We start from the raw sequence: 27,916 nt of genomic DNA on the forward strand, positions 1-27,916 counted from the left end.
CTAATGTATCGCCGCGTCACTTGATATGTTAAAGTAGCTTGTTTTGACGGCTCTGGTGTCTGCTGCAGACGACTTTCAGCTTTGTTGAACTCACAGCAGATCCACAGGATATCATGTCCTGTCTTTGGAGGCAAAGTGTGTGGATCTGCATGCATGATCTATCACTGGTGAGTCACCAGGTACACAGCGGCGGCAATTTGCAAGAAGACGACTGCAGCTTTCACCCACTCATTTTTTCTCAACGCTTGTGCATTTCAGTTACCCCCGCCACTGCTGCTCAAAGCAAGCAAATTAATAAACGACGGCAAACTGCTATTTGCGAGACAGGGGGTATGGTTAAGAGTCAGTTGTTTGGCAGGGGGAGGCAGTTAATGAAGGCCTGAGTTTCACATTTCTCTCAATGTGTGTGGTTATGGGTGAGGTTGTGTGTGGTTATGTGTGTGGTTGTGTGTGTGTGTGTGCCTGTGGTAGGTCAGACAATCAGACATTCACACCAGATCATTAGTTTCTGGCTCCAGCCTCAGGCTCCGGCGCTTTGCTTTACACTGATGGCTCTGCATACTTCATTAAACTCTGGTCAAATCTGCGACTCAGGTTTTTCACTTTCCATTCACCTGTTGTCTGCTTGACAGTGACCTTTACGTGTCTTATTTGCTTACACATAGAGCCACCGTGTCTTTATATAATACAGTACTAAGTTATGGCCATGAAAGGAATGGTGTGGGATATATATTCTTTTCTTCTTCTGTACATGTGGTTGTTTTTAAACTCCATAAAAACACGAGAAAAGATGGAAACCTTTCCTCTCAAAATGATGTTTTCAAACTGGAAATCCTTAGTTACACTGTGACCTTTTTCATCTTTCCTCTTCGCTACATAAACATTAGCGAGACATCAGCTTTTTATAACTTCATGTTTTATTGCTTCACGTTTATAAACCCCCATTTATTTTTTCATGAGGTTTGGTGGTCTCAGCACCAGTGAAATATTGACAGCGAACTAAATCAGTTTTGTGAATTTCCATGACATTCAGTTTGCACAAATTACTTTTAATTCTGATCAAATTACTTGGAATTGCTGCTTTAATTTTTGAATAACAAACCGTCACATCCAGGCTTGTTCCTTATCACCGGGTTAGCGGACAGGCCTTTTTGTTCCATCGAATTATTTCTTTATTCATTGTGACGTAGCAGGAAACTCTCTTATCTGAGGTCCTCTATATAATAGGCGTGCTGTTTGAAATAGTTAGTGTGAAGACCTGCAGGCACACCACACTGTAGCCATGAGCCACACAGGTAAGCTTTACTTTGCTTGAATTTTTCAGCGAGTTATTACAATTTTTCTGGGATAATGAAAATGATGAATTGGTTTAATTTTGTATATGATGCCTCAGAGCAACATATATATAAATAATATTAGTGCAATATAGCTTGGATTTAAGTATTAAATGTATTTAAATAGTTTTGCATTTAATGATAAAGCAGCATCAAGAGCAAGATTTACTCTGGTAGTGAAGTTATGTCACTGCATCCTATTCATTCAGTATTTTACATATTAATATGCTGCACTGACAGTGAGAGCAGAATCATTTTTAAACTACTTGGGTAAGTTTCAGATTTGTCTTGAAACTGTTTCACTGTGGGTATGTGTTTGCAGACTAAATATGTTTAAACGCAATAGGAGGAATGTGATGTTTTTCCATAGAATATTAAAAACTGCACTCACAGATGCCTTTTCCTTGTAGCGGAGGAGCTGCTGATCATCTATCAGACTGAGGCAGAGCAATGGGCAACGTACCTGAAGTCAGTCTTCACCGGTCCCATCCCAGAGGCTGGCATCTGCTGCTACGACATCGCCACGGCGTCTAGTCGACAGGACGACTTCCTCAGGCTCACCGGCTACAGCTGCAAACTCCTGATCCTCTCCAAAGGCATGCTGGACGGCCTCAGCCAGATGTGGCGCTTCTTCCTGGCCCGCGTGTTGAGCCCCGCCGCTCAGGTGGTGGTGCTGCTGTGTGGCGTGGAGAGTCTGACCCCGCTGCTGGAGCTGGTGCCCCTGAATGGTGACGAGTGCCTGCAGATTTCCAGCGAACAAGACCTTCATGAGTACCTATCCACTGTCACTGATATTGTGAGAAAAGGTATCATATTTTTTACTTTTCTGAGGACCCAGAAAAACTGTATAATTTCTGATAAAGACACAGTGTCACCATCTTAAATACCCATAAACCAATTTGAATAGAATATATGAACGAATATATCTGCGTGGTAGTTTTAAAGTCTTGATACCCACATTACTAAGTGTAGATACGATGCAGATGACAAGATATTAACTTTGTGCTGATAAAACGTCACTGGCAAATAAATCGTTTAAAGGGAGTTCTAAGTGTGCAGATCTTCTCTTTTTCAAGCGTTTTGTGATGTTTTGTTGATCCAGCACCCATCAAAAGATATTTTTACTGGATGTGTGTGTTGTTCCTATTTTTGGGGGGTTAAAAGAAACAAAGCATTGCTTCAGTGGCCACCTATTTAACACTATATACAAATCTTCTAAAACATAAGGAGTAAAACAGACTGAAATTTGGACACAGTCTGCATCCCAGTGTTGAAAATCCAGAACACAATCTGTACATCTTTAGCATAACAAGTTCACATGGCCTTGCTGTTCATCTGCCATGAAAAAAATGCTCATGATTTTTGAGAATCCTCTTGGAAACCTGTTTACAGACTTTTTCCTTCTCCCTGAGAATTATGTGTGCTGAAGATCGACATCCAATATTTTTTAGCACCGGCTGCAATGAGATCTTTAGTCTGACTGTGTATATCTGGCATGTCCACATCTTCCTTGCCTATTACTCACTGCCATCCCTGCTTTTCCTAATTGTGCTATTGTATGAAGTAGTAAAATAAAAAAGCAGAGGAGATGATTTGAACAGGTGTGTGTGTGTGTGGGTGTGTGTGTGTGTGTGTGTGTGTAACATGTGATGCAAATGGCTAGTCTTTTCCTCTTCAGCCCCCGCCACTGAACGCAAGCCATGTAAATTCGAGTGCACTCTGCATCACTTCGTTGAAGTGAAGTGGTTGAGGCCCGGACACCACAAACAGTTATATTTTAACCCAGAGGTGGTTTTGCTGTTCATACCGAGTGATGGTGTTTGTTTGTCAGCACACGTACCAGACATGTAGGAGTTGAGGAAAAGAACGTACACTTCATGACTCAGCCACTACTCGTTTAAATAGAAATTACAAGAGCTGACAATATAAAAACTAATGTGAAGTGTTTAATTTAAATAATAAGGCCTAAATTAGAGTCATGCTAGCTGCTCTGAGGTTCGAGGTAAAGCTAAAACATAATTTATCCTTCTCACTATGTTACTTTAATGTAAAAATCTCACATGGGCTTACTCAGATATTTCACGAGGAGGCAGGGGGAAAAGAAAAGCTCCAGAAAAAGTCAGGAGCTTTCTGGAAATGACTCAGACATTTGCATTCTCACATACAGCCCTTCTGGAAAATTTCAGGAAAATGTCCGGAGTTCAGTGGATGTCTTCGAGCAGCTCAAGTGATTTGAATTGTTTTACCAAATTCTTTTAACAGTGATTGAGACATTTCACTTGAAAGAAAAGATTCATCCTCTGGGGAGCATGAATGCCTGTAGATAAATTCTTGGCAAAGCATCTGATAGTTAGTGGTGGATCAACATTGCCCCTGGGTAGTTGATGCTGTCCAAAACCCACATCACTGGTGCATAATTCAGTGCAATGTCTCGTTTCTCATAGGTGTGTCAGCCACAGCAGCAAATGTCAACCCACTGACACATAAACCCTCTGGATCAGAGCAGAAGGTGCAGTCAACTACAGTCCACAGCGTCGGTTGCAGAGCTGTGGTCGTTCCTTCCAGGGTTCCCTGCGGGGTGAGACACCCGTCTGGTCAGAGGCCATTTCTTATTTCTTCCACAAAGCACCACTAACATTGGCTACACTGCAGTGCACTGTACTGTCTCCCTGGCAGACCTCTATGGAAGTGTTCATCCTTTTGGAAAATGAGGCTCCTGGCGGCGACACTGAGGTTGAGTTTGCTGGTGAAAATCAGACACTGCGAGTGAAGCCTGTCCACTGGAACGACAGAACCCTGTGTGTCAATGCACCAGGTGAGCAGCATGATAGCAAAAATAATCAATGTATCTGCTCTGCCTGTGTTTAGCTACTGTGTGTTTTCTGTTGCAGATTTTCCTGCTGGAAACGTCGGAGTGACCGTGTATATCAACGGAGTGCCACTGAGCAAGGCACAGCTGCAGTACTACAGCAGCATGGAGGAAATCGCTTGCCTTCTTTCCAGGGCTGCAGACCCTGTAGATTTCATGTGTCAGGTAGAGCTATTAAAGGGCTGTTTCAAACAATATCTACTTTTTAGTTGTCTCGGTCAGGCTGCTCAGATTGGAGGGGGAATTAGAAATTTGGGGTGGGCACCTTTTCACACAGTGGATTTAGTGTTAGGCGTTTTTCCAAGTTTTAAAAACAATAGGAAATTCAACCAAACCGTATAATATATCATAGTAACGGTAATAATAATCAGTATTATTAGTAAATTATAATTTTTTATACGTTCCACACACAGACTAGCGCCACCAGACTTTTTTACGCCAGCGCGGAAGCGAATATGCAGGTCATGAGTTCCAATAAGGAAGCTGTGAACGGACGACGCTGCAATTAAACACAACACTGATGATTATTTTTAATGATACAGGTGTCATTCATTTAAAAAACAAGTTCAACAGCCCACTTTGCTTTGGTAAAAAAAATAAACTGTGAACACCTGGAGACTTTAGCTTGGTTGTCCTCTGTGAGAGTTTTGTTTTTTTGACAGCACCTGCAGGCAGCACCAACAACAAAACGTAGTTTCCCCCCGGGGGACCCGAGTGTGATCGATCCGTTCTTTTTATGAATCGATATGGGAACATTCACATTAAAATCAATTTTAATCAGAGAATAGTTTTTTGAAACCCAGCACTATGTCCAACCAGCAATTCAGAAATTAAATAAATGTGATGTGGCAGATTCAATTGCCACAGAATAAAGTTGACCAATTAGATCTGGGCCACGGCTCGGTTAGACATTTGTCGGAAAAAAGGGTTTCCTAATTTGTCTGTGTATTCTTTTCTCAACAAATTATTCAATTCAATTAAATCTGCCTGTGGGTGAGCCGTGTGTCTGTCTGATTTTCAGGCTCTTCAGGTGCCGTCTGTGGACAAGCTGGACGACAAGTTGTCCTCCATGCTGCTGGAGGCGATGCCCGCTGGAGGCTTCCCTGCACTGCAGTGTGAAAACACGCCTGAAAGAGGTACAGCTTCATCTGAACTTCACTCTGAAAAGACATCTGCTGACCAATCACACTGAGGAAACAAAACAAACCTGGTTGAAGTATTTTAAAGTTTATTTAGATTTTCAAGGATATTTAACCACCTCAAACTGTTCTTTCTTCCTTCCTTTTTTTTGCTCCTCAAATTAGTTGTATACTTGACAGGAAATCGATTGAATATTTTTTTGATTACGGTATGAATGGATGCAAGGTGAAGCCAAAAGTGATCTCTATCAGCAGACTGTGTGTGAATATGCAAAATCTGTAGGTGAGGGACAGGATTTCGGGACTGGAAGCATCTGGTTTCCTGTTTAGATGGCCAATCATGTTTGAGCTAGACAATAATGATGGTAAAAATGTTATTGATATAGTACTTTTCTAGCAAATAAGCACCAAGTGCTCTCCAAGGAATAAAAATTACACAGAACATTAAAAGGTCATCACAAAACATATGCAACACTAACCAAGTGGCGTAAATAATGAAATGTATGCATTAAGAACATACATAAATACATGAACACACCAGAAGCCCCAAAATATTGTTTTCCCCCAGACGCAAATTCACCCTAAGACAATAACCAATCAGCTCCGAGATTGACCCAAAGAAATCACGTTATTTAAAATACAACACACTAGCAACATATATGCTAATGCCTGACCACAGACTGTGCATTTAATTTACTCCTTCAGCGTTCCAGCTCCATGATGCACATTATCCACTAGGAACAAAAAAGTCTTCCATTATTTCTTTGCTCATTATGTGGCAGATTGATGGCTTCATCAGCTACTGAGATTGATCCTTAACTCTGTTAAAAAGGGCACGGGGAAATCCATTTCCACGACAAATAGGTCAATAAGTGCCTCCGAGCTGTCTTTCTTCGACTCTCCTGAATGTGTTAAATTGCTCACATTGCACCGGGTCAGGTTATTACCTGGATAGGAAGTGGAGATATCTTCGCTGTGAAAGAAGTATTACATGCTCAAATACTGTTCATTTTCAGGCCTAAATGGACTTTTGTGAAAATGTCTGAAAATTGCTTTTCCTGCACTTTCAAATGTTCACATCAGAGCTCCACCACGCGGGTTCGCCAACCTTACTTCACTTTGCCGCCCAGTATGGACTCATGGGCGTGTCCAGCCTGCTCCTGCAGTGTCCTGGCGCCGACCGAGCGCTGCACACGGCCAATCAGCGCGGCCAGACTCCCGCAGAGATCGCAAGGAGTCACGGCCACGCAGAGCTGGACGTCTTACTGAGGGAAACACTGGTAAACACATCCTCATCTACAGTTTATTTAATATTCAATCTTTTTGACTGCTGCCTGTTGATTTTCACCTTCCTGCAGTTGACATTCATCCTTGCAACATGCTATATAATATTATTGATCCTCCGTACAATGAAGACGTTTCACAAAAATACCAATATCTGATGACAGCTTCTCATGTTCAGTGATTTGTGAGCCAATTAAAAGCAGCCAGTGACATTATTAGTGTGTATGGAGCTGGCTGGATGTAATATCGGCTCAGTGGAATCCTTTAGTTTTTAGTTACCTGCTGATGGCTAAAGAAAACAACACGGTGCACCTGGGCTCTTGAGGTTTTGCCGCCAGAGGATGTGGTGTAGCACTCAGGAGTGCTCTTGCTAACACCAACAATGCCTCAGCACTATGAGCGAGTGGGGCTTTATCAATAATGAACAGAATGGAGAGGATGGAAATGTGGAAAGCAGGGAGTGGGGGGACCTCACTCCCTCATAACCAGCGACGAGACATTGACCCTCCCTTCTCTCGCCCTGAATATGTTTGACCTGCGAGGTTCCTAATGGAACACCCCCACAGACACCAGAGAGGCCGTGTTTGTTCATGCATGCCCGATGGCTCACAGTGCAAGTCGTCTGCATACATTCAGACAATTAATGCAGCCTCTAATGTTTGAGATTTCCCCGCATAATAGCTGCCATTTTCTCATGTTAATATGGAGAGCCACTTCCCGTGCAACCTTCCATTTCACCGCGCGGGATGCAGTAACACAAGAGCAGCGTGTTGGCCACTCACTCGCTAATGAGTAGCAATCCAGATTTAATAGATCCCGAGCATGCATGCACATCCCTTTATCTGATAAAGCTGGAGGACACTGGCTTCATAATGTTCTTTCCGATGCTAATTTCATTAGGCAGTGAGGACATTATCATTAAAAAAAATGTGATGCACCAAGTGGCATGGCTAAGATGGTAGGTTGAAAACAGCACATGCATTTCTGTTGTGTTCAAAAACAAAACCAAACGTAACAGATGCATCTGCACATGGAGAGGATCCTTTTTTTTTTATTCATGTAGAACTGAATATTTATATATCAAGAGGTCACTCCAGAAGAACGCAGTAGTACGGTGATTTGCAGGGTGTTGTATGATTCTTTTGGAACCAGGTACGCAAAATATATTGAGAGGGAACCCAACGTAATTATCAAACAAATTCAAACTGTGACCCATAGGGGGCTCTGTAGCATATAATTATGAACTATACCTGCCAAAAGGAGTTCAAAAGTACAAAGTACAAAATATTATATGATGGAAATACTACAAAATTGTTTGTTTCCTACACTGGACACATCATCTGAAAAGAAATGCTGCTGGGTTTTTTTTAAGTATAATTTGTCACTGTACAAAGATGGATATCTCAAAACCTGTAGAAACAAAACTGTCTGAATGGATAAACAAGAGGCCATTTTTGCCTAAATTGGTAGGACAGGATAACCATGAAATGGAGAGAGACAGTGTGAAAGCACTGCAGCAAAAGGCAGTCAGAGCCAAACCTGCGGTCACTGCAGGAGGACTCAAGCCTCCAGATATGGAGCAACAAATGTTATTGTCATTATTATCAGAGTTATAATTATTATTTTGTAATTTGTGTGAACTAATCCTTTAAAGCTTGTATCAGGTGTTATAATCCTTGTATCACTTTCTAACAGATAACAGCATCATTCTCATTTAATATCCAATAAAAACCTCCATAATAGCGCCAACTTCTAACTTTTCTCTGATGCCTGGGACCAACCTATGGAGGATTCCCTCTCGAGGGAAATTTAGACACTCCAACAGCTGTCGCAAATGTATTTATCCTCCTAGCAACCCTGCTAATTGAGAGCGACTGCAGATGGAGCGAGGTCTGATCCGACTGCTCCAGTGAGTCGAAGTGCTCTCTGTGAACCCTCGGTGAGTTGGCTGAGCTGACAGGGAGCAGCGGAGTCACGCAGAGGTCTCCCCGCAGGGACGTCAACAAGACACAAAAGACAGATTCGACATGCACAAACAATTGCTGTTCTCCTGGAGTGTAGTTAATGTTAAAAGTTGAAACCTATGTACACACTGTGCTCGGGTGGGTTTTTGCTCCTGCTCCTTTTTTTGTGCATGGCGGTTTCATTAACTCATCGGCAGTGTCCCCCCCCCCCCCACCTCCAATTAATCAACCCATGATGCATCAGTGATTTGGGCGTCAGTGTAGCAGCTCTGTCAATAAACCCTGGATGGATCGGTCCCTTGCTTCATACACAGGCTGAATCACTCACAGGGCCTGCGTCAGATCCACCAGTCTGCCCTGGCAGCGCACTTCTTTGTTAATTAGCTGTGAACTGCTCCAGAGGGGGAAGCTGAATTATTCAGGGGGAGCATAACTAGAATACAAATATAGAAAACGCTCTGCTGTTAACTGCAATGTTTATGTCTTCAGACTGCAATATTGTGCTTGCTCATAATTACCAACACAAACACACATTGTCCTCATTGAATATTTTAATACTGGGTCACTTGGCATTAAGATGGACTCGCCGCTCCAACTAAGATTTAACCGTGTGCTCTCAGACGGAGAGGGAAGCTCGATAAATACAAATTAGCCTGCAACTGTACGAGACTCACCACAGACTACAAAGAGCTGTGTGTGCTGCACGCTGTGTTTGTGTACAGTGGAGTCCAATTCAAATCAGTTGACACCCTACCCTCCAGATGACGGATCCGCTGGTTCTCCACAACCTTGTTTTGCATGTTGTGTGTGTTTGGTCAGAAACTGTGCTTTATCAGTAGGATCCGGAGATTTGTTTATCATTTGAATGATTTAGTCATCCTTGTTTGAAAAGGGAAGCTGCTAGCTGCTAACTCTTATATAAGGCCTATATGCTAAAGACATTGGTGTTGACTGACTTCTCATCAGGGACGAGATGACGAATCATCAGTGTGTCTGTGATCCCTTGACTTTTCCCCCTAGCGCCAGCATGAGTTTGAGATTTGTGGTTATCTTTACATAGCATTTTTCTACTGTTGTCGGCCCCCAAAGCACAACACAGCACAGTCACATTTACCAACACACACATTCATACGACACTTCTAGACACAACAATTTTTCTGTCGCACATTCATACACTGCATCCAGGAGCAATTTAACGGTTCATGGACACTGGGAATCAAACCACCAATCTGCTCTACCTCCTGAACCACAGCCGCTCTGTTCCAGCAGTAGCTTATAGCATGCTGTTAGTCATAGTAAGAACATCATACATGCTAATTCAGTATGTTTGTGATCTTACACTGACATTAACATTTAGCTCAGAGCAGCAGCCAACTCAGTGTGGTTGTAAGAGCTTACTATAATAACACATGTTTGGTGTTAAAGAAAACTACGAAGATCACACTTTGCTGAGTAAATATAGTTTGAAGTGTGAAGTATTTCTTTCCCTGCTGAGCGGACCACCTCTTATTTTCCCATGCCAGATTAACAAGTTGGAAGGATTTTGACTGCCACTCAATCTGCCGTGTATCAAAGTCCTGAAACCATTAAAAGACACAGAGCATGGCGGCACTAAAGAGCCCAGACCTGCCAACCTGTGAACTGACCATCTCAGCAGCTGAAAACAGATTTATACTCCTTATCCCTCCCTAGATTCACTCGAGATTTTGTTCTCCCTCTAACAAAATCACGCCTACTGCTTTCGTCTGAGGCGCTGCTGCAATTTGAGCAGCGGCGAAAGCGAATTTGTCTGGAACGCCTGGGGGCTCCTGCCGTTTCAGACATCTGTAAAAATGATTTAGCGTTTCGTGGCTAGTAAATAAATACACCCTCCCTCATACGGGAACGACCTCTGAAAATACCACATAGGGCTTGAGTGCAGCATCTGACTATTTCGATTCAATGCTAAGGCTGCACGAGAATCAACCCATCCTTTCTACCTGTTGGGCATGTTATAAAACACCACTGTTCAGTAATGCATTCATGGCAGCCGGTAAGTAATTTACAGTAGGCTACTCGGAACAGTGCAATATTGTAATTGAGTCATGAGTGCTTGTGTTGCTTGGAAACTGCACACAGTGCGTGGCAGGTTATATGGAGGATATTTTGATCAAAGTGGGCTCTGTCTCATATATTCTGCAAAGACTTATTATTGTTATTGACTTTTCTCATTGAATTCAGAGTGTATGCTCTTAATATGACACTGGAATCTAATGTAATACTGAAGCATTATCATATGTATTATGTGTGGCTCCTGTGGGCCGTAGTTTGCTCATACAAAATCAGCAGCTGTACTCATACATTTTTTGTATCTTCTTTTTCCTTTTGTGTTGTTCTCAAAAGAAATACTGTTAAAAATGTCTGAGGCAACTCCAGTTCTTCAAATCTGTATCAGTTAGAAATATGGCAGTAAAGTAAAGTATGTATCCACATTCTAATTGTGGATCCAGTCTAAATATCTAGCCGAGGGTCTTGAGTTGCTCACTAAATGATATGTTTGGAGTGAAAGGGGAAGATTGTCTGATTTCATAATTACCCTGATCATACTCCCGTCCCTCAGCGTGCTATTAGTGAGTATAGGGCCTCAACTCGGCAGAAGCGTTGCAGTCACAGGGAAAGCTGCGTTCTTTCAGCCAGCAGGCAGGGTTGCAGCGCGCCTCTGTAATTCCTGGCATAGCCCTGAAATTGCTTTACCAAAAGTGAAATCCTAAGAGGTGCGTCTAGGAACCTAAAATAAATATTCTAAACATGACAACGCCACATTAAAGGCTGGCATGGAGGCGGACATCAGCCTCCATGCCAGCCCATCAACCAGGAAGTGGTCACCTCTGCTTTATCTTTCATTTTTATGCCTTGGATACAGGGGAGAATGAGAAAATGAGCCAAAAGAAAGGATGTAGTGAGCCAACCAATGAGCAAGCCATGTCCTTTACTAAATTACAAGTCTGCAATGCATCAAGAATTTTTCAAATGCATGAAAAATCTACTGTTGTGTATGAAACCATCAGCATAACAAATTAAACACTAAATGGTCTTCACGCTCTCCTGTTGCAGAATATTTCCAACCCCGGCGAGGAAAATGTAGATGCCGGTGTGCACGAAGTGATGTGCGCTGCAGGTGAGTGAGGGACTGGTGGGAAGTGGAAGGAGGCCAAAAGAGAACAATGGAATTGTTTTTTCCAGTGTATCATTAAGCTTGAATTGCTGTTCATTTCCAACCGCTGAATGTTTTTCCACGTGCTGATGGGCACACCATGTAGCCGTTGCTTCCGAGTAGCCGAGTAGCCAAACACAGCATGCAGAACTTCATCGTGACACTCAACCAGTAAACACTTTGGTCATTAGGGAGTCCTTCCACCGCAGACATGCAGAAAGAGGAGCGAGGAGAGGATGAATGGGAGGAGATGGAGGATCTCTATGCTTCGCTGGGGGGGGATGATGAATATGACACCATCCTGAACTCAACGAAGGCGGTGGTTATTGCCAATCGCCCACCAGCGCCCACTCCGCGGCCTGAGAGCACCGAGGAGGAGGAGGACAGAACCCCATACATCACTCAAGGTAGCTCCCTACTTTTCCCTCCAAATTATAGATATGATGGAGCTCATTTGGCGTAAAGACAACACTGAGTTAATGCACAGCATGTGAAGGGGAGTTTGGGAGCTCATGTGGGAGGGAGGAAGTGACTGGAATGTGCATTGCCTTTGTCAGTGGAGTGCTGCTGGATTGAGTGGAGAGGATTTTATTTTTTTGTGGTGCAGTTTTGTTTTGATCCTATAAACCACAAGGACACAGTCGCTCCCTGCTGCAAAACAAACAAAAGCGAGGGGAGAGAAAGAGCCATTTGCCTGCGTCAAGAGCCGACAGGCCCTAACTGTTCAATTTCAGCGGCGTGAATATTTCATGAAGATGAAACATCCAAAAGTGACTGGTATTATTAAGGCTTATAAATCATTAAATCGGCCGGGACTTCTCTTTTTCATCTCGCAAATGCAAACACGATCACATGCATCCATAATTAATTGTTATTCCCATTGAGAAAACAGTCAAAAATTGTAGTTGGGGAACAACGTCATTATGCAGCCTCTTATTGAGCTTGTTTGTATCCCGTGAGCCAGCTCCCTTCCCAATGGGCCTTACAAAGCAAAAAACTAAATTGAACGCACCACTGAACTCCCTGCATCCCGACCATCCCCTCAGCAACAGAGAGGGAACTTACTCGGCTGCCATCTGCAACCAATCTTGGCCAGACCAAGGCCAAGTCAGCCAAAATAAGTCATTACACGTGTTTTCCATCGTCCTTGTCCCCAGAGCGCACGAGAGAAAGGAGAGGGATTTCGAGGTTTCCATCTATCGAGACAGTGGAGCTTCAAACCACACAAGGATCACATTTTGCTCCTCACTCCCACTGCCGCAGTGAGAGATGTGAGAGGGGAGATGAGGCTTGGTGGAGGATTAGGCGAGGAGCCAGTTATTGGAGAGAACAGTGCACAAGTGGAAATAATGAGGAGTTTTCCTTTTGTTAGCAGCTCAATGAGACTGAAATGTGAATGAATTGTAGTCCTATAGGGAGGAATTGCTGGCCATGTAAATTGCACAGATAGCAACGCACCCGCTCTTCGGGGTAGGTAAAGTAATAGCAACAGAGAGAGACAGATCTGCAGCAGTGCTCTTCATTCTGAGTGTAAGCCATAGAGCCAGACCTGTGTTGTGAGCGAGGTTGAAAAAGAGAAGCTGTGTGTGAACGTGAAGTGGAAAAGAGAGATGCTGTCATGGAGGAAGTAGTCAGAGGCAGGATTATCTCGCAGGGTGGGGATGTTGAATTTTCATCCGGCGTTGGTCACACAGCCGCAGCTCCACCGCCTCTGACAAGCCCAACAGTGTAGCCTTTCATTCTGAACACTCACTACCAAACCAAAGGCATCATTCAGAGCGACTAATTTGATCCAGAGCTGAATGTGAGTCTTTTTCTCTGAGAGGAACTGAGAATTTAGCTCTGGATGATCACATGAAGATTCCTGCTATTTCACAGACATTCATTATATTCCATTATGTATAATATGTATTCTGGATGGAAAGTAACAGGTTTCAATCTGCAGGCAATTCACATTTGAGCAATGCACAACCCACACATAGTTAAATGCTCTTACATTTAGAGTATGGCTCCATCTTGTGGCGAAATAGTTGAAGTACAGGAACATTTTAGAACTAACTAACTCTTACGGCAGCTGTATATCAAGTGTTATGTAACTATATTAAAAAGGTTATATATTCAATTAAAATAAATCAATAATCTAGGCATGATATAATATACAATATTTACAGTTAGGTATTCTATATTTACAGTGTTCCAGAAGAAGAAAACACCACAAGGAAATGCTGAAATATATTCGCTTCCAACTAAACAAGGTAAGTGTGAGATCGTAAAGATGTTAACATGTCAACTCCACAAAAACAAGCTTTATCTTATATATTTGGAATCTATTACACTCAGATCAAACCTGATATTTGTGCTTGAAAAAGAAGTGGAAGTAAAATATTGTCAATTTAAATACATTTGTGGTTTGGTGTTCAGGTTTTTGCACTTCTTCATTAAATCTTTGGATCGCCTTTCTACAACTTTATCACTTGATTTAAACATGCTTATAAGAGTGCTATCTCAATAAACATGTGCAGTATGCTCAGATCCATGCAGAGATCCTTATAGCCACAGGAAAATGTTTTAAGTTTTACCGCTTATTTATAAATCTCCTAATGGAATTGGCAATAAATACATAACAGACATGATGGTGCTATATAACCCTGCAAGATCTCTGAGATCAGTGAGGAGTGGCCTGTTAGTGGTACCCAGGGCAAAGTATTCTGCATGAGTATACTTCAGGACACAAACTGAGAAAATCTTTTTTGCTGACTTCTCTCTTATGATTTCCTGTTGGAATTACCTGCTGGATGGTATTAGTCAATGGTGAACCTCTTAGTAAATAATTTATGGTGTTTTGTCAATTAAAATTAGAGCAATCACAACGGGGAAATGAGTATCACAGCAGCAAATTAATGGGCAAACACAGAGTAAAAAAAGCTATAAACAGAGCAGGTAGAAGATTTAAACACAGTCAGGTGCCGACAAGATGAATACAAAATCTTTAAAAATGTGTAGAAGAGAGAAGGAGCTGCTGCGTTGGCACTAACACAGATACAGAGCCATTTGTCTGCTTCGCCGTAGTGTTGGTGACACTGAATGACAGGTCCATAGATCATCCGTAAAATGACTTACCATCCCCATGACTCACTGACATTACAGATGTGCTGGGGAAAACCACATCTTATCCTCTGTGTCAGTGCCATCTGGACGAGGTTTAAACTCTGCCTCTTCTTATTTCTGCCTTACAGTTTAATTTGTGATATTAAATGTGAAATCCACCTTGTTAACTTGTCGTCCCCGTGTGTGGCGACTGTTTTCTGCTAAAAACGTCAGATTTCCCCGCTTGCTCTTTGCAGCACGTCGGCGAGAACACAGAATCTCTTCCACCTATGACAACTTGGTGCCAGAACAGATACATGGGCTCCAGCAGCTCGCCGAGCTCCAGCAGAGGGTGAAGGCCGGTTCGCTCACTGTGGACGAGGCCCTGGAGCGTTTCAGTGACTGGCAGCGGGCTCAGAAGGGCATGGACGCCACCCAGAAAGTAGGTCTATCACACATTGTCATCATCCCACACACTGGATTTGGAATGAATTAGCAGTCAGGACCAAACCCTAATAAAATGGTCTGTGTTATATGCCACCTGTTGCTTATGCCATGTCATAGACTGTAAACAAAGAAGGACGACACGCCTCCACTTCCTCTCATTGTAGAAAAAACAAAGCAAAAATACCCAGGATCTCCGTGTGCTGCCATCTTGAACTTTTGATATCTTTAGGAGGCTCACGCCCAGCTGTCAACCGCACGTTTCGCCTCAAAAAACGAACTTAATGGGAAAATGAAAACTTGATCATACGCCAGTGTGATGAGAATTACCTACAATGACAGAACATTTTTTGCACATTTACTTTAGTTTGGTCCATGTCACATCTGATAACATGGAGGATCCAGATGATTTGGCTTCACTTTTTGCGGAGCTGTCATGTCGTCCATCTGTCTATTTGTGTTACAACAGACATTTAATTTTTTACTGGACCTCCAAAAAGGCAACAAAATATTTATGACCCAACTTGTACAAACATAAAACAGATCATATATAGAAATCTCATTGTGTCAGTAACTGCATGTGGTGTCAGTGTGATATTGAAGTTAACTGATGTTTGTGTGTGCAGGAGAAGTTGAGTCAGCTGAGAGACATTATGATCAATAGCAGCGAGGACGATGACAGTGTCTATGGTAAATATTCCTGCAGCCTGGACATATGGACTAAACTTTGCTGCACAGAGACTATAACAATAATATGCAATGTTGTAAAAGTTAAACTGACACAAGCAGCAAACTCACAACTGACTGTATGAAACTGTATCGCTTAAAGGGCTTAGAAAGTCTTCTCTCTCCCCAGATAATTTCAACATCGTTCATCACGCTCCAAGTGAGTCTTTAAAAAAACTTGTCTCACTGTGCACAGAGAAATCCTTGTTTCAGTGGTGAGGATCTAATCCTCAGGGAAGGGTCTTTAAATCAAATCCCCACAGCTGAGGTTCACCTGAACTAAATGGGAGTTTTCATTATTGTCTTTCACTGAACAATTCTCTGTGTGACTGTGAATGTTGGATAATTTCCCCTCAGGTAATACGGTGAAGGAGAGTCGCAGAGTAAGCCAACCGGTGGAGTCTGAGGTTTACAGCAAGCCGCTCAAAGGGCAGCACGTCTTAAACAAAGTTAACGTGAGTGTACTAATATGAAGTTTACATGATACTGCACGCCACTGGAGTTGAAAGAGACATATACACATAAATATGCTGAAGTGGGACAAACAAAACCAATGACAAATATCCCTCTGAATTATTTTGCAGTCACATTTCTTTTGGAGAGCCAACAAGCGGTGAAGGTAAGTCTGAAAACAGAAGGAATATCAATACTAATACTTCATTTTAAGTTATTTAAGATCTTCTAATGTGTCACAATTTCCATATTTACAGGCTCCATCACTCCACAAAGATTCAGATCTTCCAGTAATTATTCTGATTTAATCTGAACACACTACTTGTTCAGCTGTCTCGCTCAAAATATATGCATGTTAATTCTCTGATAAAGTAGAAAAAGTTGATCTAACTATTTTTAACACCATTGTCTTTATTGTATTTTACTTTATTTAATTTTTTATACCTTTTGCTAGTTTTAGGATTGTTTTCATCCCAAGTCTTTGTTTTCTAACGTGTTCTTACGAATCTATCTTATTTCATGTCTTTGATTTTATTGTAAAGCACTTTGAGCTGCATTTTATGTATGAAAGGTGCTGTATAAATAAAATGTATCATTATTATTATTATTATTTGTGTAACTTGAACTAGAAGAAAAAACACATGCTAAATAAAAAAAAAATTAACTATGTGATATTTCAAGATGTTTAACTTTCATGAAGCTGTAATCCAGGTTGGGTCCTGGCCTGAAGAACCCTCCCCATCTTTGCCTCTAGAGGGCGATGTATCTCTAAATATTCATCCATCTGGGGAGCACAGACGCACCTGCTGACCTCCTGAGGGCTGGGAGGCAAGCCATGGTTAAAAAAATGAATCCATACATTTTTATGAATGTTACCAGAAAGTGAAAACACTCATTCAGCAGGTGACAACATGAATGACTAATGGCAAACTGCACCCAGACAAAAAAGGTGTTGAATCTTGCTTTGCATCAGCCAATACTTGTCAAACCGACTCTATGAATGAGGCACAGGGAAAATTTGTTGAAAGATTGCAGCTCAGCTCAGTGGGATGAATAGAACGTGGCCACAGAGTTGTTCTGTAACAGCAAGTGAGATTAAAAGTCAGAGGCTTATATTCCTTGGAAACTGAATAATAAACTTGTACTGTATAGATTTGTTAAAAAGCAGAAATTGCTGCGGTTCACAAAACTATCCAGGAGCTGGCACAAATGCACACACTCTTTCTCACATGTTCACACACATGCACAGATACCAGTTTGTTGGTACAGCCCAGCCTGTGCCTGAATGAATGAATAAGAGCTGCATGGGGAATTCAGTGAATGCATGGCTAAATCCAAGCTCAGTCTTGAAACCCAGGCAGAGGCTGAGCTGTGTGCCAACAAAGCAGCTGGGTACACGCCGGGCACATTTTTCTGTTCAATGATGCTCTTTGTGAATAATATGTATTAATGCCGTCCCTACTTAGACCTGCCAGTTAGCCTTTGGAGATGATCCGGCTTCGGGACCCCATGGCATTTGAGGCATATGGTTGCCTGTCACCTGCTGAGTATATTTCGGTCCGCGCGTCGGGCACAGCCACCGAGATAGGCCGCGATTCATCACGTATGCAGATATCCGAGCGCCGCCACAAGAAATGATTCCCCCTGTCACAGAGAGACGGATCGAGAACTTCAGTGGCATACGTCGCCCACGCCCGAACATGCTTCTATATGTGGGCAGCGCAGCATCAAAGACAAGGGATCAAAGATTCACTGGTTTTCAGAACCTCGTGCTGCAAATCCACAACGAGAGGGAAAAAATGATCTGAAATGTAAATGATCCAAACTGTCAATATTATATAACTTGATTGACCAAACTCTGTCAAACTCTGTCTTGACCAAACTCTGTCAAAGAACACTTGTTCAAATTTTGTATTTAGGTATAAGTTTATAATTACACCATGTGGGAACTAATTTGTACTTTTTTCTACACTTACTGTATTTATTGTGGCATTTTACAAATTATCTTAAAGCAATATTTCATGTTACCATGACATCAAAGAAATATATAATGTAGATGTACAGTGTTGCCATTCACCCACACACACACACATTCATACAGTGCATCTACGTGCAGCAGTTCCTCTATCGTACATCTCTCAAAGGCCATCAAGGGCACTTTAGGGTTCATGCACATGCATAGGGGGAGACTGGGATCGAACAGCCGACGCTCTGGTTAGTGGATGACCTGGTCTACCTCCTGAGCCACATATCGCCCCCAAAATGAAAAAAAATTCAATTGCAGAATATTCTTTACAGCAGCTATCATTAATCTTCGGGTCCCTGGAGGGCAGGGAGCAAAACACTGACATCCCATATTACAGATCTTAAGCCTATATAAAGTGGATATAACAAACAAAGTTGCCTCATTACACATCTGGAAATCATGAAGCAACCTTCTCATTCATTTAGTTTTTCTGCCCAATTGATGAATATAAGTCCAACATTCAACCCTCCTTTTATATTTAGTTTGTCTGCCTCCCACTTGGCTCCAGGCAGGAGGCCTGCAGTGTAATCGTCAGAGTTTTTTTCTTGGTTAAAACAGCTGTTTGCTGAAAATGTAAACAAGGTTAATGAGCGAGGTACTCATGAACGGTAAGTTGGGGTCAGACAACCTCAGCACATGACCTTAAAGACACGCTTTGTAGCAAAGAGAAAGTTATGTGATAATTCTCTGTGGGCAATAGTTATTTGTGCAAATCCAAGTTTGTTTTCAGCAGCGACTAGAAGACAAAGTTTTATGTACTAACTGTCTGTGGTGCATAATTTGAAGATTCTGTAAAGAAAATATGAAACGGACACACTTCCCAATTGGATGTCCTCCTCCTTTCTCTTCCAGCATCTGGCTTGGTGAGATCGTGGAGAGACAGGATTATACGGTCAACGCATCAATAATATCGTTATGACACAGCTCTTAACCGGCGATGGCCTCTTACCAACTGAAACATGAAAAGCCGAGCTGTTGCCGCAGTCGTGTGCCGAATCCTCCCTGCGACCCGGCGAGTTCCACGCTGCTGCGGAAACACTCATGAGTGCACAGACCCTGGGATAACTTATCAGGGATAACTAGTCTACTGAAGGGGGCATGCATAAACACAGCCACTCAGAACTCCTCCATTATACACCTTGGCATGTATGCAACACACACAGGGAGGCAAAGCGTGCACACACACACACACACACACACACACACACACACACACACACACACACACACACACACACACACACACACACACACACACACACACACACACACACACACACACACACACACACACCTCCTCTCCTTGCTCGGTCCTCTCTCCGGCCCCAGGATTAGGGCAGAGGATTGTGCACAGCTGCTCTCCAACATCCCTGATAAAAATCAGGCAATTTCACAGTCAGTGGCATTCTTTCATCCCCTAATCCACACCCCGCATACAGTAAAGATGAACCTCGCTGCGATGAGAACAAGCTGTTCTGAGCTGAACCCCCCACGCCACCCGGTCAATGCGGACACCTTCGATTGTATACAGAGACATCGAGCGTCCAAAATGTGGGGTGCCGCAGAAAGAAAGAAGTATCCGGTCCAATGCGGCATATTGACCTTCCCTTTTTTAGCCACTAATTAAGTTTGTTTGTGTCCGACCAACAGCCATTAGCCTTGTTAGCATGAATTACAATGACTTAGGTCTATTAAAGAAGAAAAATAAGAAAGAATTGTCTTTCAGTGAATGCTGAATTTTCAAAATATCAAATAAAACAAACTTTCGAATAATTTTAAACCACTTTCAGAAGAGCTGATAACTAAATTCCTAGTAGCCATCATTTGCGAACTTGTTTAATGCATTTCCTTAATCATTGCAATTATTCTTTTATAGTTTCCTCCCCCCCACTTCTCAACTCTCACTTTACCCATTTTGTCTGACCCCAACCTCCATTTGCGGAGCGATTCTTCACCCAAGTTCAAACAGGGGACAAGAAGGTACTTCAGAGCAAAGAAAAAAAAGAGAGGAGGAGAAAAAAAGAATGAATCAAAAGGCGAGGAAATGGAATTCACTGTACAAACGTCAGGGGAATTTCAATGTCCGCTGAGGCACAGTGGAGCTCTGTTCAGCCCTCGCAGGCTATCGGGTGAAAAGAGCAGCAGCCACAGCGGGGAACATCTATTCTGACAAGTCCTTACACACACACTGAAAATCCAGAGCAAGGTCTATTTGTTTAAGAGGCAACAGAGCCAGCAGAAGGATGCTGAAGCTTTAACCTGATAACAGCACTGTTTAATGATTTGGCTTTTTGGCATGATTTGATAGTAAATACATTTTTTCCCGTGTGCCGTTTGGGTATTTACAGTTCAGAAAGGTTTTTGATTTCCTCACTGACTAAAAAAAAAACATATCAAACACAACTTTTTGTAAAGACTATATAACTCAAGTTTAATCAGAGATAAATGTGATTCCATCAGAGTGCGGATGTGAATGAGTCTTCTGGAGAGAGGAGCGAGCGTCAGTTCACATGCTGTAAAATATTAAGCATGACAAAACCACCATTAAGACTTGTTAAATTACTTGAGAGCACCGAGTTGCCATCGTCTCCCTTCCTTTAATTATGATTTACGTTGAGAGTTTGAAAGTCTGTCTTGAAGAGGGCAGCACCTTTCCTATATTTTCAACAGCACCTCCTTTTTTACTTTGAAATGGTTGACTGATATACATAATGTTAATCATGTGATCTCTTTTCTTTTAATCTCTGTGATGTGAAATTCTGGTTTCTCTTCAACTCCTCCACAGAGGTCAAAGGTCAGTGATGGATTCAGAATCTCTCCCTTGGGACTAGAAGAGAACTGCTCTTACTCAAAGACACCTCATGAACATGTGTCAGTAGCAGAAATAATCAGATTACATTAATATTGTGTAACTTATTAAAAACTTCCCTACTTCTTAGCCTACTGGGTTTATGGAAAAAAATATATATTAAAAAGAAACATTTTCCACCATGTATATGGTAGATAGATGGTGATAGATGTACTGCATATAAGAAACAAGCCATTAAACTTTATTAGGATTTAGCGCAGCGGAGGATTTGTTGGTGTTGTGCGGGTAAAGTCCGGACCCAATTCTCCAGACTTGACCTGTAGGTCAAGTCTGACAACAGCTTTGGTTTAGGGTCATTTTCAGGACATATTTAGATGTTTTATCAAATAAAATAAAATTGTATTTGTATAGCACATAATCACAAATCAGTTTGCCTCATAGGGCTCAACAATTTGTACAAGGTGCAACATCCTCTTTCCTTAACGGTCAACAGGGATGAGGAAAAACTTCAACAAAAAAGGGACGTCAGAAACACAAAACATCAAAATTGGAATACTCGCAGGACTCCAAGAATTCAGGAAATTTATATTTCACCATTTTATTTCATTGTAAGAGGAGATTTTGAGCCTTATATTAGAAAGGAATTATTACTAAGAAACTAACCTGACCATGGTATTCTTCAATATGAACTCGGACCAAAAGCCCAGAATCTACACGTTGTGCAGTCACTTCATGTATCAAGAGATCAAACTGATACTAAATATATGTCCCTACGTGATAATTTGAACTACAAACGCAATGTTGAAGGCAACAGGTGCAGCTTACACAGTCAAGTTCCACACCGGGGAGAGCTACACTGCTTTCAGACGGATAACCTTCCATCTATCTCCTCTCTAATGATGGAGAATCCGCAGCTCCGTCCTGATTGATGTTGCTGAAGCCCAGCAGCACCAGGACTGATCCTCTCACCTCTCCCTGGAGCAACGCCTCAGCCTGGCATCTGTTAAAGGGCACAGGTACACCGTCCTGTGCCCTTGTCTCGCCCTCTCCTATTTGATCGGGGGCCAAGCGTGACCCCGCCGAGCCTGCCAAGGACCCCTGTCTGTGGGGGCCCCAGGCACCAGACTCAGGGGCCCACACTGACTCCTCTGCTTTTTTGAGGCTTTGGGAAGATTAATAGGCCTCCTCAGCAGAGCGCCTTTGTGAGGCAGCGCCCAGGCGTGTTCAAGCTGTTGGGTTTGCAGGAGACGAAAGCAGCAGCGGCTAATTCCTCTGCAGGTCAGTTTGTCTGTTGCTACTCTGCATTTTCAATGACTTGGATAGGTCACATCCTCACTGGATAAGCCAGAAGAGGAGCCCCACAAACAGCGCCAACTCAAGAAACACATCCTGAGATCAGAAGAGTAAACACTTCTGCCTTTTCCTGATAGAGCTAAACAGAATTCTACGTCAGGAAATGGCAGAAATTCTAAAATCCATCTTTATCGATGCTGCAATCTCCACCCTAAAGCCCACTGGATGATCCCGTGACTGCAGCTGAACAATCAAACACGCATCCGCACAATGCTGTTTACCAGCAGTTTAGTTTGGATTATGGATTAATGGTCAAATGAATGACAACAAACATGCAAATGTACATATCATATTTGCACAGCCGTTTTCAGCAGGGGGTGCTAATCATACGCAAATACACGGGTCACCACGGCGAGTTGTGAGCATCGCCGCGGCCTTATCTGCATCACCCAAAGTGTCTGCAGAGCCCTGCAGATTGCAGACTGGGGAGGTTTTTCTTCTCACATATTCCCTCACACACCTGCTGCAAAATACCACAACCCAAGCCAAGAATTTTCTTGAACGTACTTTTGAACTTTGGAGTTTAACACCGGCAGAAAATGCTTCTTAAACTAAAAGTTTTGGGATTTTATGCAAAGGCTTTTGGCCTGAAACCATTTTAATGATTTTCCTTCTCACTCGGTTGCAGGTGAGGGCCTTTGATTCTCGTCATGTCACGCCTCCAATAGTGCAGCCACCAATAACACCCTCTCCCTCTCTTACTCACCCACACACACACACACATGCGCATACACACAAACATACACACACTTCTGGCTGCTCCAGGTGCCAGGGTGTGAAGGGATCAGCCAATCCCAGTGCTCGTCTGAAACTGGATGGTGGCCATCATGTTATTAAAAGCTACGGGTGAGCTTTGCTGCTCGCCTCTCCTCTGCACTCTAAATACTTTTTGAAAAAAATACCTTACCATACCGAGCAACATTGGGTTGTGGGTAACCTTCCAACACGGAAAAAATAAATTTAAGTTTTACTTTAGTTGTTTAATAAGCCAATGCACTGAATCGCTCTCACCATCCATTTGAATGAGCTGATAAGGAATCAATTTATGGGATATCATGACGTGATTGATGTCTCCATCTCGCTGCTCTCTGTGTCCAACGATAATCTGCAGTGATATTATTTCCATAAACATCATTATCAGATCCGAGGCGCACTATCTCTTCACTCAGGACTACTGGTGGAGCTGAAGTGTCTTTGATGAGATGAGATCACTCTTTGCCTGTAGCCAAAAACAGCCTAATTGTGTTTTGTCCCATATGTGAATTATTATTAACGACGATTCATTTACCACACTTCCTTTGCCAATTTCCTAAATTAAAAAAATACCATGTTGAGATTTATAGCATACCCCCCCCTTTTTAGCGCTGGCTTCCAGCATCGCCATGGCAACTTCCAATCAGCGAGGATGCTAGAGCCTGCTGGCCGTGTGTTTGGCGCGAGGCTCTGAGAGGCGCAGGTGGAGCACATATGGAACAATGGCCTAGCAAAAAAAAAAAAGAGAAAAAAGAAGAAACACCCTGCCCGCCTGTATGTGCCAGCAGTGCCCAGTTTAATCCCACCGTTACCTTCTAGTGCTCTCTGATGGAGACGTTCTGCTGCAATCACAGCCTCAGATTGCTGCTGGGCCCATGCCAGCCTTCTCTTGACAAAGCCAGACCCTGTGTGCTTTTGTAAAAACAGTGTCTCCAAGACGTCGTCGATCCACCGTTCTCTTGATCATTTTGCGTAGCTGCTCCTCGCTGCTCTGCCCTGAAACATCGCTGACCTTGGCTGATCTTGATCTCTCCTCCGGATTCCAGCTTCACGAAGCTTGCTGGTGTTTTTGGGAGCTGACGTGCACCGTAATGGGTGTTTTACTGGATGTCGGTGCATTCATGTCCATACATACATTGAGGCTGGCTGTTAATGACTTTTGTGCCTCATATGGCTAGTAATTGGGGTAGTAATGTTATGGAAATCACTAGCATGTGCAGTAAATAAATCAATCATCCAAGGGGCCTTATCTATCACTGCACATTTAAGCAGTCAGCTCCTATGTAGGTTAATTAAAGCACAATGGCCGAGGAGAGGACCTGGCACCAGTCCTGCTCATGTTTAAGCCTCCTCTAGGCCTGCTGGGCTGGAGCTTTCTACAGCCAGATGAAATTTGCCCATTTTATCCACCCCCATCCCCAGCTGAATACATAAATCATCTGTACGGGCCTCCGCTTCGACCCTAAATTCCATGAACAATGACGTTTGTCCGCAAATACCAAACCTAATTGCTGGATACTCTTCAAAGCAGAAGCCATGTTTCTTTGCACTTATCTAGGGGCATATAGTGCAGTTTTTTTGCGAGTCACTTCATCTGGTTTTGGAACAAATCAATTAAGATGTTGTGCCACATCCAGCATGGTTATTGGGTAAACTGTGCCACCACTGATTCGCTTTTATGTTTGGTCTGAGCTGCGAGATAAGAATGAATGGCATCTGTGTGTAGGGGGGAAGGTTGGTCGGGTAACACAGAAATGTCAAAGTTGAAAGAAAAGGTATATTTCAGATCAAAACTTCTTATTCTCAGTGGTGCAAAAGAAAGGGAAAGGAAAAAGTAATCAAGGAAATATAATTAAAAATTCTGTATATTTATTACCCCCGGTAATGTTTCCGTTACGTGAGCTTATATTTTCCGTTACATGAGCTTATATTTTACTTATTAAACAGGACAGTTAACTGGTTCTATGAGTTTTGTTGTGGCCCCTTTAATTTGCAAACTAAACAAAAGTGAGAGACCCAGAGGATTCCGCACGTCCTCATTGACCAACTGATTAATTACAATCTAAAATTCATGTCATATCCCCTGTACAATTTTATATGTCACAGTCACAGAGTATGTGGTTTCTACTCAATTAGAAAAGCTTTCAAGTCAACACTGTCCTCACGTCATCCCAATCTCCTCTCTCACCCTGGGAGGATCAGATGGGAGGCACAGGGGCCGACGCGGCTCCTCGTGGCCCTCGGCTGTCACTGATAACAACTGTATCTAATTATCCTCCTTGTGGGGGCCACGAAGGTAGCGGCGACCGTAAACACCATCCTCCTATCCTTCCACAATGGGCCGCTCGCCGACAAAAGGGCGACTCTCATACGCTTGAACCCGAGCCAACAGCCCTATTCATGCTGCCATGAGCGGCAGATGTCTCGGAGAGCCTATGGAAGGTTCCAGATCTATGGCGCTCATACTGACAACTGCGACGCAAGTTGGCGTCTTGAGGCATCCGAAGGGTGAGGAGTAGAGGTATTTTAATTTTGCTATATGGACATGGTGGGTTTGTTAGTTTATTTAATTAGTTTAAATCTTTGTTGAGGAAGAGTTGGAAGAGACAATTTAGAGAAATCGATATGTCTTTCACTTTCCTTACAATTAATAGTATAAAATGTAGGGTATTACCCATACTAACATTGCACGTGATATTGCACTGTTGGGATATTATTGCACTTGTTTAAGTTCTCCTTGGACAAAAGCTTGTTAAGAGGAAGCGTCGCAGTACAAGTCTTACCCAACCACACACACACACACACATTCATACAGTGCCTCTACACACAGCACTTTTTCCAATACACCCCATACACTTTTGGCGCAGGCATCAGGGGCAATTTAGGGCTCAGTGTCTTGCCCAAGGACACTTTGGAAAGGCAGACTGAAGGTGCCAGCGATCGAAGCAGCGACATTCTGGTTAGTGGACGACCCTCTCTCCCTCCTGAGCCACAGCCAAGAGTTTGATGTCAGCGTTGCAACCAGATAACCAATACGCAGGCAGAAGGTAGCTGAGCTGTCTGTGGGATTGTAAAATAGAGTAAACGATCATGTGGCGCAAACTGTATGTTAAGAGGAGAGGGTTTGGTTGGAGTGCAAGGTCTTTGGGCTATCTTCCCAGCTTTAGGTGTGCATGTACTGTTGTAGCTGCAGTGTGCAGGCTAACGACAAACTATTGAGACGGTGAGAGTGACAGAGCAGCAGTGTGGCTGCTGTCCAGAATGTAACTTTACTGTTGTTGTCTCTGCACATAACATCCACTGTAAGCTTCTTCCTTCCTTTAAAGGGTATTGTTTGTAAAGAAAAGTGACTTGATTTGACTTGACAAGGTTTCAGTATAATCTAATATTTAATAGACTACTAGAATAGCACTCAGTATTCCCGCCCCACGCTTTCACAAATCTGTTGGAAATCCGTTGAGTAGATTTAGCGTAATCCTGATAACAAACTAAACAAATGCAAAAAAAAAGGTAATATAAGAAAAAAAACTTAATTCTCATGAATATAGGTGATATACTGTATCCATTCATTTTCTTTACCTGCTTATTTCTATTCAGGGGGGTTGAATGCATCCCAGCATGCATTGGGTGACAGAGAGGGAAACACAGTACCACCATACTGTATATTCTTCCAAACAATGTGGAGTTTGCATTTCACCTAACACGCATCTCCACTTTGAAAATGAACAAAGACAGATTATCTACCAACCATATCAAAACGTAAACTACAACAGTGGCATCACTTACAGTTTAATAAGAGCCTTTTTAATCCTCCATACAGTGTGTATGACTTCAGTCATAACTGCAGACAAACACTGCTGAGAAATATTAAGACGCAGCGCTGTATGAATTTCAGAAAACAATTGCATCACGATCAGCGCACAGTTAAATGTCTCCGTCAACAGCGCAAGCCATTATTAAAAATGCGAACAAATCAATCATTACTGAGTGTGGTAGCCCTGCTTTCATGAGAAAATCATATAGATTAAATGTTAATCACAGCTAACTCTAAACCAGTGGGCTTCTGCCAAGATGACAGATGGACAATTAATGAGAATAATGAGGGGATCTTAGTCTATACACGGATATGGGGATGCAACGACAAGCATAACACCACACTTGGCTTCTAAAAAACTGTTATTTTGACAGAAATAGAGGAGGATAATCAGTATGCACATGCAGAACTGCTTCTTTCCCAAAGTCAAAGAGTATGTGTTCAAAATGTGTGAGATCACTACAATGTGAGTGCACACATGTGTTTTAAGATGTTTTCATAGCGAGTGCTGCCACAGGAGACTGGGGGAAATTGGTGGTAACACCTGTCACACACATTCAGCATCAGATATTAGCATCCGTCTCTTTTACTGGTCTGTGAGCGATGAATAATTACTCTTGTTTAAAAATCTGCCTATTAGCACTAACCAGGTTATATTGGACATCTGT

At 42.6% G+C, this 27,916-nt stretch overlaps 1 protein-coding gene and 1 long non-coding RNA gene across 4 annotated transcripts in view; one reads left to right on the forward strand and one right to left on the reverse strand.

Annotated features, from left to right (window-relative positions):
• Window positions 1-1,194: 1,194 nt before the first annotated feature.
• LOC117752248 (B-cell scaffold protein with ankyrin repeats-like) lies at window positions 1,195-27,131 on the forward strand. 3 transcript variants are annotated; one of them, XR_004612012.1, is made up of 17 exons: window positions 1,195-1,295; window positions 1,745-2,140; window positions 3,779-3,912; window positions 4,011-4,149; window positions 4,226-4,368; window positions 5,225-5,339; window positions 6,426-6,622; window positions 11,684-11,747; window positions 11,975-12,190; window positions 13,976-14,038; window positions 15,128-15,312; window positions 15,941-16,004; window positions 16,171-16,200; window positions 16,398-16,477; window positions 16,625-16,659; window positions 16,751-16,873; window positions 27,120-27,131. XR_004612012.1 is itself a non-coding variant. In XM_034569489.1 (15 exons), the coding sequence occupies exons 1-15, from the start codon at window positions 1,283-1,285 to the stop codon at window positions 16,655-16,657; spliced, it is 1,872 nt and encodes a 623-aa protein (XP_034425380.1). In that variant the 5' UTR covers window positions 1,195-1,282; the 3' UTR covers window positions 16,658-16,881. The 3 variants fall into 3 exon arrangements, 1 of the variants encoding a protein (XP_034425380.1); XR_004612011.1 differs by having other exon boundaries at window positions 16,625-16,873; XM_034569489.1 differs by lacking the exon at window positions 27,120-27,131 and having other exon boundaries at window positions 16,625-16,881.
• LOC117752279 overlaps window positions 1,946-27,916 on the reverse strand; it is a 46,518-nt gene continuing 20,547 nt past the window's right edge. Inside the window, exon 3 of the long non-coding RNA XR_004612022.1 lies at window positions 1,946-2,073. This is a non-coding gene — a long non-coding RNA (uncharacterized LOC117752279). The remainder of the gene's footprint in view (window positions 2,074-27,916) is intronic.

This window comes from Hippoglossus hippoglossus, chromosome 18, assembly GCF_009819705.1.
Source record: "Hippoglossus hippoglossus isolate fHipHip1 chromosome 18, fHipHip1.pri, whole genome shotgun sequence".
Lineage (NCBI taxonomy): Eukaryota > Metazoa > Chordata > Actinopteri > Pleuronectiformes > Pleuronectidae > Hippoglossus > Hippoglossus hippoglossus.